The following is a 14,909-nucleotide window of genomic DNA, read 5'->3' as shown; positions in this document are numbered from 1 at the left end:
TTTCTTCTGTTTTTATTTTTTTGAGATTCAGTCACTGATAAACTCAGTTAGCAAAGAGAACCATTCTCTCATTTTCAACCCTGCCAGGAAATACTTCCAATTTAGAGAGAACCTCATATTATCCATTACTGTCCAGGCATTAACATCCAATAGCACTCCGAAGGCAAACAGAAACAAATGCCTTGTCCTTGTCTCCATGGATACGCGCATCCCAGGCCGTGGGTGATCAGAGTTCCTGGCCCTGCGTGCAGTGCATTTGAAAGTGCTACGGCAAAGTAACTACTGCAAAAGGTTGAAGCTTGAGCCTAGTGGCCACATATCATGTAAGAGCAAAGTTTTGTTCATGCAATTCAAATATGTGTAGCTTAATTGCATAGTTTCCATTCATGCTATTACATGTGTACAGAAATTGCATGTTTTCTGTCCTTTACAATATAGAAACAGCTCATTTATTCTTACTGACAACTCTTGGTTATAAAGACTTTTGTTCCTACTTTGTAGATAATAAAAATAGTCAACTCTTAATGAGCATGCACTGAGTGCCAAAAACCATTTTCAGGGCATTCCGTGTATCAGCTCATTTATTTTTCACAATAATGCCATGCCATGAGATAATTGTCCAAAACTCATTTAATAGATGAGTAAACTGAAGCACAGAAAAGCTAAATAATTTTCCCAGGATCACATAGTTAGTAATTGGTAGGTAGACCTGGGATGTGAACCCAGCTAGCCTACACTCATAAGCACCACTCAGAATTGTCGCGCCACTTGCCCAAGCTTCCAGAGCTTCTAAGCAGGACCTCTGAGTCCTGCTCTCGTATTTTTGGACTTCAGTGAAGTGCTCCTGTCTGCACATCTGGAGTGGCAGTCGTTTGGACCCATCAGTGGCTGTATCAGAAGGACGGACGAACCTACTGCCCTGTTGGCTTCTCCCTCCCAGGAGCTTCACAACAATGACCTACCGGTAGGAAACATGGGGCCCATAAAAATTAAAACCAAAAAAGTCTTTGCAGAACCATCCTCCCTGAATTTTTGCTTCTCCACCCAGATCCCTGTGAAGGATAAAGTCATTGGTGAAGTTCGTCAATACAGAGAAGCTGCTTACTGTGAGCTTCTCCAGCCAGGCAGCACACTAGAGAGCATGGGCTCTGGAATCGCAGACAGGGTTTTGAAGCCTGGCCTTGCCATCCACTAACCAACCTAAATGTCTCTGAGCCTCAGTTTCCTCATCTGTAAAACGGAGCTGGTAATAATTGCCTTCCATGGATGCTGGACTGCTTCAATGTGAGAGCAAATGTAAAGTGTTAATCTCCTGCCTTTTTCATTATTTAGCCTCCTTGGCTATTGGGCAGATGCTACAGAGGAATTAGAACACTGGCCCAAAGATACAAAAAAGATAGTGCTAATTACATCTCTCACAAGCAAGTCACCAGTAGTTGCTGCAGGCTATGGAGGCTCCGAACATTCATCACCCCTTTTGAATTTATACCACTAGTGTGATGTAGCTATGTGTTGTTTATCTTTTCAATTATTTGGGGGACCGTCTCTCCAGGACTCAGTCATTTAATCTAGTTATAATATTCTATCTACTTCCTAACAGCTAATCTACAGCATATTGTTAAAAATAAATCTATCATATCAGCATTTTAAGAAGAACATTACAGCACCGAAATTCTATCAAGGATCCATTCATGAAGCAAATGGGAATTAGGTAGGTTCTAGCTGAGAAAATCACCATGAGGCAGTAAGAGGGTGCACTGCACAGAAGAAAGATTCAATTATTCTCTTTAGAAATGAAATAGTAGAAATACTATCTTTGTAATGACTTCATAATTCAGGATCTTGAAAGCATAAAATTCTAAAGGAAATTTCCTCTTAAAAGTATCTGACAGATATAAAAGCACAGGGGGGGCAAGATGGCGGACTGGTGAGCTGTATGTTTTAGTTACTCCTCCAGGAAAGTAGGTAGAAAGCCAGGAACTGCGTGGACTGGACACCACAGAGCAATCTGACTTTGGCCATACTTCATACAACACTCATGAAAACGTGGAACTGCTGAGATCAGCGAAATCTGTAAGTTTTTGTGGCCAGGGGACCCGCACCCCTCCCTGCCAGGCTCAGTCCCGTGGGAGGAGGGGCTGTCAGCTCCGGGAAGGAGAAGGGAGAACTGCAGTAGCAGCCCTTATCGGAAACTCATTCTACTGATCCAAACTCCAACCGTAGATAGACTGAGACCAGACACCAGAGAATCTGAGAGCAGCTGGCCCAGCAGAGAGGAGACAGGCATAGAAAAAAACAACATGAAAAACTCCAAAATAAAAGCGGAGGATTTTTGGAGTTCTGGTGAACATAGAAAGGGGAAGGGCAGGGCTCACGCCCTGAGGCTCATATGCAAATCCCAAAGAAAAGCTGATCTCTCTGCCCTGTGGACCTTTCCTTAATGGCCCTAATTGCTTTGTCTCTTAGCATTTCAATAACCCATTAGATCTCTGAGGAGGGCCCTTTTTTTTAATCTTTTTTTCTTTTTCTAAAACAATTACTCTAAGAAGCCCAATACAGAAAGCTTCAAAGACTTGCAATTTGGGCAGGTCAAGACAAGAGCAGAACTAAGAGAGCTCTGAGACAAAAGGCAATAATCCAGTGGCTGAGAAATTTCACTAAACACCACAACTTCCCAAGAAAAGGGGGGTGTCCGCTCACAGCCATCATCCTGGTGGACAGGAAATACTCCTGCCCATCGCCAGCCCCATAGCCCAGAGCTGCCCCAGACAACCCAGTGTGACGGAAGTGCTTCAAATAACAGGCACACACCACAAAACTGGGCGTGGACATTAGCCTTCCCTGCAACCTCAGCTGATTGTCCCAGAGTTGGGAAGGTGGAGCAGTGTGAATTAACAAAGCCCCATTCAGCCATCATTTCAGCAGACTGGGAGCCTCCCTACACAGCCCAGCAGCCCAGAACCGCCCTGGGGGGAAGGCACTCACCTGTGACGTAGCACAGTCATCCCTCAACAGAGGACCAGGGGGTGCACGGCCTGGAAGAGGGACCCACTTGCAAGTCTCAGGAGCCATACGCCAATACCAAGGACGTGTGGGTCAGTGGCAGGACTAAACTGAAGGATTAGACTATTGCAGCAGCTTTAAAACTCCAGGATCACCAGGGAGACTTGATTGTTAGAGCCACCCCTACTCCCTGACTGCCCAGAAACACGCCCCATATACAGGGCAGGCAACACCAACTACACACGCAAGTTTGGTACACCAATTGGACCCCACAAGACTCACTCCCCCACTCACCAAAAAGGCTAAGCAGGGGAGAACTGGCTTGTGGAGCACAGGTGGCACGTGGACGCCACCTGCTGGTTAGTTAGAGAAAGTGTACTCCACGAAGCTGTAGATCTGATAAATTAGAGATAAGGACTTCAACTGGTCTACAGATCCTAAAAGAATCCTATCAAGTTCAGCAAATGCCAAGAGGCCAAAAAAAAACAGAAAACTATAAAGCATATGAAAAAACCAGACGATATGGATAACCCAAGCCCAAGCACCCAAATCAAAAGACCAGAAGAGACACAGCACCTAGAGCAGCTACTCAAAGAACTAAAGATGAACAATGAGACCATAGTACGGGATACAAAGGATATCAAGAAGACCCTAGAAGAGCATAAAGAAGACATTGCAAGACTAAATAAAAAAATGGATGATCTTATGGAAATTAAAGAAACTGTTGACCAAATTAAAAAGATTCTGGACACTCATAGTACAAGACTAGAGGAAGTTGAACAACGAATCAGTGACCTGGAAGATGACAGAATGGAAAATGAAAGCATAAAAGAAAGAATGGGGAAAAAAATTGAAAAAATCGAAATGGACCTCAGGGATATGATAGATAATATGAAACATCCGAATATAAGACTCATTGGTGTTCCAGAAGGGGAAGAAAAGGGTAAAGGTCTAGGAAGAATATTGAAAGAAATTGTTGGGGAAAACTTCCCAAATCTAAACAACATAAATACACAAATCATAAATGCTCAGCGAACTCCAAATAGAATAAATCCAAATAAACCCACTCTGAGACATATTCTGATCGTACTGTCAAACACGGAAGAGAAGGAGCAAGTTCTGAAAGCAGCAAGAGAAAAGCAATTCACCACATACAAAGGAAACAGCATAAGACTAAGTAGTGACTACTCAGCAGCCACCATGGAGGCGAGAAGGCAGTGGCACGATATATTTAACATTCTGAGTGAGAAAAATTTCCAACCAAGAATACTTTATCCAGCAAAGCTCTCCTTCAAATTTGAGGGAGAGCTTAAATTTTTCACAGACAAACAAATGCTGAGAGAATTTGCTAACAAGAGACCTGCCCTACTGGAGATACTAAAGGGAGCCCTACAGACAGAGAAACAAAGAAAGGACAGAGAGACATGGAGAAAGGTTCAGTACTAAAGAGATTCGGTATGGGTACATTAAAGGATATTAATAGAGAGAGGGGAAAAATATGACAAACATAAACCAAAGGATAAGATGGCTGATTCAAGAAATGCCTTCACGGTTATAACGTTGAATGTAAATGGATTAAACTCCCCAAATAAAAGATATAGATTCGCAGAATGGATCAAAAAAAAAGAACCATCAATATGTTGCATACAAGAGACTCATCTTAGACACAGGGACACAAAGAAACTGAAAGTGAAAGGATGGAAAAAAATATTTCATGCAAGCTACAGCCAAAAGAAAGCAGGTATAGCAATATTAATCTCAGATAAAATAGACTTTAAATGCAGGGATGTTTTGAGAGACAAAGAAGGCTACTATATACTAATAAAAGGGGCAATTCAACAAGAAGAAATAACAATCGTAAATGTCTATGCACCCAATCAAGGTGCCACAAAATACATGAGAGAAACACTGGCAAAACTAAAGGAAGCAATTGATGTTTCCACAATAATTGTGGGAGACTTCAACACATCACTCTCTCCTATAGACAGATCAACCAGACAGAAGACCAATAAGGAAATTGAAAACCTAAACAATCTGATAAATGAATTAGATTTAACAGACATTTACAGGACATTACATCCCAAATCACCAGGATACACATACTTTTCTAGTGCTCACGGAACTTTCTCCAGAATAGATCATATGCTGGGACATAAAACAAGCCTCAATAAATTTAAAAAGATTGAAATTATTCAAAGCACATTCTCTGACCACAATGGAATACAATTAGAAGTCAATAACCATCAGAGACTTAGAAAATTCACAAATACCTGGAGGTTAAACAACACACTCCTAAACAATCAGTGGGTTAAAGAAGAAATTGCAAGAGAAATTGCTAAATATATAGAGACGAATGAAAATGAGAACACAGCATACCAAAACCTATGGGATGCAGCAAGAGCAGTGCTAAGGGGGAAATTTATAGCATTAAATGCATATATTAAAAAGGAAGAAAGAGCCAAAATCAAAGAACTAATGGATCAACTGAAGAAGCTAGTAAATGAACAGCAAACCAATCCTAAACCAAGTAGAAGAAAAGAAATAACAAGGATTAAAGCAGAAATAAATGACATAGAGAACAAAAAAACAATAGAGAGGATAAATATCACCAAAAGTTGGTTCTTTAAGAAGATCAACAAGATTGACAAGCCCCTAGCTAGACTGACAAAATCAAAAAGAGAGAAGACCCATATAAACAAAATAATGAATGAAAAAGGTGACATAACTGCAGATCCTGAAGAAATTAAAAAAATTATAAGAGGATACTATGAACAACTGTATGGCAACAAACTGGATAATGCAGAGGAAATGGACAATTTCCTGGAAACATATGAACAACCTAGACTGACCAGAGAAGAAATAGAAGACCTCAACCAACCCATCACAAGCAAAGAGATCCAATCAGTCATCAAAAAATCTTCCCACAAATAAATGCCCAGGGCCAGATGGCTTCACAGGGGAATTCTACCAAACTTTCCAGAAAGAACTGACACCAATCTTACTCAAACTCTTTCAAAACATTGAAGAAAATGGAACACTACCTAACTCATTTTATGAAGCTAACATCAATCTAATACCAAAACCAGGCAAAGATGTTACAAAAAAGGAAAACTACCGGCCAATCTCCCTAATGAATATGGATGCAAAAATTCTCAAGAAAATATTTGCAAATCGAATCCAAAGACACATTAAAAAAATCATACACCATGACCAAGTGGGGTTCATTCCAGGCATGCAAGGATGGTTCAACATAAGAAAATCAATCAATGTATTACAACACATTAACAAGTCAAAAGGGAAAAATCAATTGATCATCTCAATAGATGCTGAAAAAGCATTTGACAAAATCCAACATCCCTTTTTGATAAAAACACTTCAAAAGGTAGGAATTGAAGGAAACTTCCTCAACATGATAAAGAGCATATATGAAAAACCCACAGCCAGCATAGTACTCAATGGTGAGAGACTGAAAGCCTTCCCTCTAAGATCAGTGTTTTAGTTTGCTAATGCTGCAGAATGCAAAACGCCAGAGATGGATAGGCTTTTATAAAATGGGGGTTTATTTCACTACACAGTTACAGTCTTAAGGCCACAAAACGTCCAAGGTAACACATCAGTAATCAGGTACCTTCACTGGAGATGGCCAATGGCGTCTGGAAAACCTCTGTTAGCTGGGAAGGCACATGGCTGGCGTCTGCTCCAAAGTTCTGGTTTCAAAATGGCTTTCTCCCGGGATGTTCCTCTCTAGCAAGCTTGCTCCTCTTAAAAACGTCACTCATAGCTGCACTCCGTTCAGTCTCTTTGAGTCAGCATGTTTTATATGGCTCCACTGATCAAGGCCCACCCTGAATGGGTGGGGTCATACCTCCATAGGAGTATCCCACCGAAGTCACCATCCACAGCTGGGTGGGGCACATTCCAAGCAAATCTAACCATCACCAAAACGTCTGCCCCACAAGACCACAAAGATAATGGCATTTGGGGGAAACAATACATTCAAACCGGCACAATCAGGAACAAGACAAGGATGCCCACTGTCACCACTGTTATTCAACATTGTGCTGGAAGTGCTAGCCAGGGCAATCCGGCAAGACAAAGAAATAAAAGGCATCCAAATTGGAAAAGAAGAAGTAAAACTGTCATTGTTTGCAGATGATATGATCTTATATCTAGAAAACCCTGAGAAATCGACGATACACCTACTAGAGCTAATAAACAAATTTAGCAAAGTAGCGGGATACAAGATTAATGCACATAAGTCAGTAATGTTTCTATATGCTAGAAATGAACAAACTGAAGAGACACTCAAGAAAAAGATACCATTTTCAATAGCAACTAAAAAAATCAAGTACCTAGGAATAAACTTAACCAAAGATGTAAAAGAGCTATACAAAGAAAACTACATAATTCTACTAAAAGAAATAGAAGGGACCTTAAAAGATGGAAAAATATTCCATGTTCATGGATAGGAAGACTAAATGTCATTAAGATGTCAATTCTACCCAAACTCATGTACAGATTCAATGCAATCCCAATCAAAATTCCAACAACGTACTTTGCAGACTTGGAAAAGCTAGTTATCAAATTTATTTGGAAAGGGAAGATGCCTCGAATTGCTAAAGACACTCTAAAAAAGAAAAACGAAGTGGGAGGACTTACACTCCCTGACTTTGAAGCTTATTATAAAGCCACAGTTGCCAAAACAGCATGGTACTGGCACAAAGATAGACATATAGATCAATGGAATCGAATTGAGAATTCAGAGATAGACCCTCAGATCTATGGCCGACTGATCTTTGATAAGGCCCCCAAAGTCACTGAACTTTGAGTCATAATGGTCTTTTCAACAAATGGGGCTGGGAGAGTTGGATATCCATATCCAAAAGAATGAAAGAGGACCCCTACCTCACCCCCTACACAAAAATTAACTCAAAATGGACCAAAGATCTCAATATAAAAGAAAGGACCATAAAACTCCTAGAAGATAATGTAGGAAAACATCTTCAAGACCTTGTATTAGGTGGCCACTTCCTAGACTTTACACCCAAAGCACAAGCAACAAAAGAGAAAATAGATAAGTGGGAACTCCTCAAGCTTAGAAGTTTCTGCACCTCAAAGGAATTTCTCAAAAAGGTAAAGAGGCAGCCAACTCAATGGGAAAAAATTTTTGGAAACCATGTATCTGACAAAAGACTGATATCTTGTGTATATAAAGAAATCCTACAACTCAATGACAATAGTACAGACAGCCCAGTTATAAAATGGGCAAAAGATATGAAAAGACAGTTCTCTGAAGAGGAAATATAAATGGCCAAGAAACACATGAAAAAATGTTCAGCTTCACTAGCTATTAGAGAGATGCAAATTAAGACCACAATGAGATACCATCTAACACCGGTTAGAATGGCTGCCATTAAACAAACAGGAAACTACAAATGCTGGAGGGGATGTGGAGAAATTGGAACTCTTATTCATTGTTGGTGGGACTGTATAATGGTTCAGCCACTCTGGAAGTCAGTCTGGCAGTTCCTTAGAAAACTAGATATAGAGTTACCATTCGATCCAGCGATTGCACTTCTCGGTATATACCCGGAAGGTCGGAAAGCAGTGACACGAACAGATATCTGCACTCCAATGTTCATATCAGCATTATTCACAATTGCCAAGAGATGGAAACAACCCAAATGTCCTTCAACAGATGAGTGGATAAATAAAATGTGGTATATACACACGATGGAATAGTACACGGCAGTAAGAAGGAACGATCTCGTGAAACATATGACAACATGGATGAACCTTGAAGACATAATGCTGAGCGAAATAAGCCAGGCACAAAAAGAGAAATATTATATGCTACCACTAATGTGAACTTTGAAAAATGTAAAACGAATGGTTTATAATGTAGAATGTAGGGGAACTAGCAATAGAGAGCAATTAAGGAAGGGGGAACAATAATCCAAGAAGGACAGATAAGCTATTTAACATTCTGGGGATGCCCAGGAATGACTATGGTCTGTTAATTTCTGATGGATATAGTAGGAACAAGTTCACAGAAATGTTGCTATATTAGGTAACTTTCTTGGGGTAAAGTAGGAACATGTTGGAAGTTAAGCAGTTATCTTAGGTTAGTTGTCTTTTTCTTACTCCCTTGTTATGGTCTCTTTGAAATGTTCTTTTATTGTATGTTTGTTTTCTTTTTAACTTTTTTTTCATACAGTTGATTTAAAAAAGAAGGGAAGGTTAAAAAAAAAAAAAAAAGAAAGAAAAACAAGGAAAAAAAGATGTAGTGCCCCCTTGAGGAGCCTGTGGAGAATGCAGGGGTATTCGCCTACCCCACCTCGATGGTTGCTAACATGACCACAGATATAGGGGACTGGTGGTTTGATGGCTTGAGCACTCTACCATAGGTTTTACCCTTGGGAAGATGGTTGCTACAAAGGAGAGGCTAGGCCTCCCTATAATTGTGCCTAAGAGCCTCCTCCCGAATGCCTCTTTGTTGCTCAGATGTGGCCCTCTCTCTCTAGCTAAGCCAACTTGAAAGGTGAAATCACTGCCCTCCCCACTACGTGGGATCAGACACCCAGGGGAGTGAATCTCCCTGGCAACGTGGAATATGACTCCCGGGGAGGAATGTAGACCTGGCATCGTGGGACGGAGAACATCTTCTTGACCAAAAGGGGGATGTGAAAGGAAATGAAATAAGCTTCAGTAGCAGAGAGATTCCAAAAGGAGCCGAGAGGTCACTCTGGTGGGCACTCTTACGCACACTTTAGACAACCCTTTTTAGGTTCTAAAGAATTGGGGTAGCTGGTGGTGGATACCTGAAACTATCAAACTACAACCCAGAACCCATGAATCTTGAAGACAGTTGTATAAAAATGTAGCTTATGAGGGGTGACAATGGGATTGGGAAATCCATAAGGACCACACTCCACTTTGTCTAGTTTATGGATGGTTGAGTAGAAAAATAGGGGAAGGAAACAAACAGACAAAGGTACCCAGTGTTCTTTTTTACTTCAATTGCTCTTTTTCACTCTAATTATTATTCTTGTTATTTTTGTGTGTGTGCTAATGAAGGTGTCAGGGATTGATTTAGGTGATGAATGTACAACTATGTAATGGTACTGTGAACAATTGAAAGTTTGATTTGTTTTGTATGACTGCGTGGTATGTGAATATATCTAAATAAAATAAAAATAAAAATAAAAGTAAAAAAAAATAAAAATAAAAAAAAAATAAATAAAGTATCTGACAGCTTTTCCTCAATCCCTTTTTAATTTGCCTGACTGTACCCTCTTCACACTCAAGTTCTAAGTCACTAAAATTCCAGGGTAAGGGATCTTTCCTTTCTAAATCTGCCTCCTCTTTAACCCAACACACACTTTTTTTTTTTTTGCTCTTTCCTCCTCCCCCCCAGCAAATAAATCAGAGGAAACAAGCAGCATCTAATTACAATGTCATTAGCTCTCTCTCAAAAGTGGCTGCTCTGTGGAAGACCAGATACATGCATTGCACATTGGGACGCTACTAGCCCAAAATGGCAGTGTGAAACATATAGCTCATTGAGTTTTTACCTTCTCTGGCTCAATGAATTAGGAAGAAATTAGATGGAAGTTGTGGAATGCCAGACATCACAAGCTGGTTAGGGGGCATATTTGTAGCATTGCATGCTGGGTTCCTGGGAGGCAGACCATGAGATGGAGATTAGCATGGAGGATGCTTGTTAGGGAGTATTCTTGGGAACAATACCTGTGGGAGGGAAGGAAAGATGTAGGATGGGGTACAGGGAGAAGTTGTGTGGGGTTGAGGGGTGGAGGGTGGTTGATGCATTCTCATCAAAGATCTCAGCAAATCCCACACAGAGCTCTGAAGCCGGGATGGCCCTGCACCCTAAGCTAAGGCAATAGTAGAAGCCTTTTTAGCTTTGCATTGTCCAGTCATGGGATGTAGGCTATTGAGAAGGGTGACTCTTTTTCTCACTGTCTGCTGGTTTTGAGTCATCCTGGAATCTGGTGACTAAGTCCTTCTTTGTTAAAAAGGATCATAGCCGTGCATATGAGCATTCACTTCCCATCATCAGAGGCTTTCTTTATGATCCAAAATCTCCTTCTTTAGAGAGTAATAACCTCCAGTCAGGGGCAGGTTGCTACCACCCCTACATTTTACCGATAGCACCGGTTATCCTCTTTCTTCCTCAGTTTTCCCCTCCTCAGTTTTCCCAGTTGTGATAATTACCCATCCCAGCTTCTGCTTCGTGGAACATCTCCTTCTCCTAATTGAACTCCAAATTTAGAGTAGAATCATGTCCTGCATTGCCACATTCTACCAAGGACTCTTAAGGCCAGTCTCATGCTTCTTACTTTGATGAGTTAAAAGTGAAGAGAAAATGTAGAAGAAGTTATAGTTGCCGCGTGAGCCTTATCAGCCAGAGTTGAAAGTCTCAATTAATAATCCTATTAACTACTTCTGGACACATGTGCACAAACCGGGAATAATAAGAGAATTTCTTCTGCTATATCCTTCAGAGTTGTTGGGGGAACCAATTAACTCAGTCAGAAAACCCTCTATCTTCAAGAATGTTTCCTCACTTCTACCTCAGTGTCTGGCTACCGTCAAACTTTCACAGACCAACACTTTGCTGTAAAATTCCTTCTGGGGAAGTCAGATCATGCCAAGGGTGAAAAGAGAATGAGAGAAGGACCAGAGTAGCAGAATCTCAGTGTTTATGAGAAGTAGAACATAAATGACCAAGACGATGTGGGTATGTCCTGGCTCTTTCTGGGGAGGAACTATACGCTGGTATCCAGGATGGAGGTTCAAGTGCATTTATTTGCATACCAAAGAGAAAGAGGCCCCAGAATTGTGGGACATGTTGAGCTTCCAAGCTAAAGTCAAAAAAATTACACACACACAAACAACCTTATATTATATTACATGGGAATGTAAGGAAAGATGTAGAATCTGCCTATTCTGTTATCCCCAAGGTTTTGGGTGGGGAACCAGAAATTGAGGATTCAGTAAAAGGAAACTTGTGCCAGGGTGTTACAAAAACATACAGTGCTTTCGGCAATATAGATTAGATGTGAGGTGTGACATTCTTTACAGGTAAAGAACAATAAAGAAAGGCTAGGCTTGGAAATTGTCACACTCCAAGTCTCGGATGAGAAATGACTCCCTTTGGAAAGTGGCACCAATTTTAATTATTAACTACTTTAAATTTTACTTATTTGTTTATTCTGATATCCCGTGTTCCCACAGGCAGAAAGACATCACATTGGGGTATTGTTTCTGCAGGGTGCAGCCCTCCGAGGTCCCAGAAGGAATCCGGTGTTTTGAAGTGTTTCTTTTCTGCACCCTGGGACCACCCGCTGCGCCTGGGCGGTGCGGTGCGTCTCAGAGCCCCCTTGCTGCCCCGAGAAGTGAGAGATTGACAGCTCTGAAGACCGAAGTCCTCTAGTTATCCAGCTGTTCTCTATTCTCATGATTACCCTAATCAGCCTTTCCTTTAAATGTGGTGCAACTACAAATTACACTCTAAAAATAAGTGATTAACTACTTCTTCATAGTAATTTGCTTATTGTTAAATACACAATTTCTTCCTTGCACACAGCACTTGCGAGGAGACCTTTTTTATGCCCCGCTGGGTGCGATTATCCCTCGGGAGCTCCAGGCACGCTGTTAACTTGTGGTTACCCAACCTCCAAGGGCCGGTGTGTGAAAATGGGGGTGTTAACATTAGCTTCACTGAGCACTTATACTCTTTTAAACATTGTCGCTATGGACTTGACAGTATTATCCCAGTTAATCCTTAAAACAATTCTAGAAGGTAGACACTGTTTTCAGCCATATTTTACTAAAAAAGAAGCCAAGGCTAAGAAATGAGCTCTAATTTGCCTGATAACACATAACAAGTAAGTAACAGATGGAAGACTTGAATCCAGGTATGGCTGGCGTGTGCATAATCCTGACCACTAACACCATATGGCCTCCCTAGAGAAGGTCAAGTGTTATGGGCTGCACTAGAGCATAGAATTCCTGAGAATAGAATTCCTAAGCTGCTTCACCATCTAGAGCAGGACTATGGGAGGTGATATGGTATAGTAGTTAAGAGCATGGGATTTAAACTAGAACTGCCAAGATTCAAAGATCCCATCTGCAATTTCCTTCTGTATGGCACTGACAAATTAATTTTTTAAAATAAATTCCAATGTTATCTGAAAAATGAGGTAAGAACACATAACTCCGATTGGTATGAGGATTGGGAAAAAAATACATGAAAAACCCAGTGTCCCTGGCAAAGAGTAAGCCCCCAAAATGGATAGTTGTAAGTATGGCAGCCTAGAGGAGCCTAAACATCATGTGGCATCCTGGATGAGAACTGGGAACAGATAAAGGGCATTAGATAAAAACTAAGGAAATTTGAATGAAGTATTGACTTTACTTAGTAGTACTGTATCAACATTATTCTGTTAATTGTGATAGATGCACCATATGCCAAAAATAGGAGAGATGGGTGTGGGTATATGGAAATCTATTATTTTTAATTAAATCTAAAACTATTTCTCACTAGTTTATTAAAAAAATAATTGTTTCCAATTCTGGATTCATGCCCAACTTTCCATTATATTTTGAATTATAATCACAGTTCTTTTTTACAAAGATCAACATACATAACATGTAGACAGGTATTATAAACTAAATTTGGAAAGTGATCCATTTTTAGAAGAGCAAATGGCAGAAAAATATAGGCCCAATGAAAAGCAAGTATAAGTTGGCTTTGATTTCAGACAAGTTGTAGGAGCAGAATCTTAAGGCCTACAAGCCTTCTAAGAAACCAAAGGGCTTAATAGTTTCATCTGCATATCTTCTTAGAAGTGTAGGTTATGTCATTTTCCATAAATAAAATACCTCTATCAAAGTACATTTGGAAGATTATGCATATACATATATGTGCATGTGGAGGTATGTCCATTTATTAATAAAAATAAGCACCTCTATCTGCAAAATATCTGGTTTCTTGGCAAGGAAATTATAGGACATTTTACAGATAGGTATACAAACTGGTGAACCAAAGTAGATTGTTTAGCATTCACGTTTAGCTAAACCTTTATGGGTATCAGGTAAAACACTATGAAAGGAAAAGTGAGTTTTTCTGTCCTTTGTGTTTTTTCTCAGAAAATGCTAGATACTGGTTGATAGTGTTTCACAGTAGTGGCTCCCTCCGTTCATAAGATTTAGATCTATAATGACGACTAAACACTGAGCCTTTAATGCAGGCAGGTAATCAGTGCATGCAGAGAACACAGAGTGTCCGTGATTACTGAGAGGAATTATGGCTAGTTGCATCAAATCTAAACCACACACACATGCACGGACTCACACACCACTGTCTATAAATGGTTCCAAGTCATTTGCAGACATTTAATGGACCCATTTGTACTGGATCCGTATTCTTGGAGCAGAGACTGAAGACTTAATGAAAGACAGATTGCTACCGCAGAAAAGTAATCTTTTAACATTTGAGAAAAATGGGCTTACTTGCTTTTGAAGTAGAATGCTGCACAGAACATGCCCACGATGACAATTCCAAAGATGATACATGAAATTGACAGCACCTGCCTTTGATAAACTTCTTCACTCTCTGTGAATTTGAAAAACAGAATAAAAATGGATGTTAGCAGGGCACAGCACAAACCGTCTTCATCCTTTTACTTCTGAACAGATAGAAGCCTTTCAAAGATAGCTACTTTGTTCCTATCATGAATAGGAAAACATGGGAAGCTATTTTGATTCAATTTCTTTGCAATGGTCTATGGGATAACTGAATATTATATTTTTTGTATGCATGACCAAATCAGAACTCATACACAGATATCACAATTATGAACCTTATTATCAAAAAAACA

The 14,909-nt window shown here is 40.2% G+C and overlaps 1 protein-coding gene across 1 annotated transcript in view; it reads right to left on the bottom strand.

Moving 5' to 3' along the window:
• The window catches only part of NRG3 (neuregulin 3), a 1,038,857-nt gene that overhangs the window by 34,924 nt on the left and 989,024 nt on the right, over window positions 1-14,909 (bottom strand). Inside the window, exon 5 of the mRNA XM_037805143.1 lies at window positions 14,542-14,644. Coding sequence (XP_037661071.1) covers window positions 14,542-14,644 — 103 coding nt within the window. The remainder of the gene's footprint in view (window positions 1-14,541; window positions 14,645-14,909) is intronic.

Source organism: Choloepus didactylus, chromosome 15 (assembly GCF_015220235.1).
Source record: "Choloepus didactylus isolate mChoDid1 chromosome 15, mChoDid1.pri, whole genome shotgun sequence".
In the NCBI taxonomy this organism is placed as follows: domain Eukaryota; kingdom Metazoa; phylum Chordata; class Mammalia; order Pilosa; family Megalonychidae; genus Choloepus; species Choloepus didactylus.
This window is presented reverse-complemented; position numbering and strand designations above follow the sequence as displayed.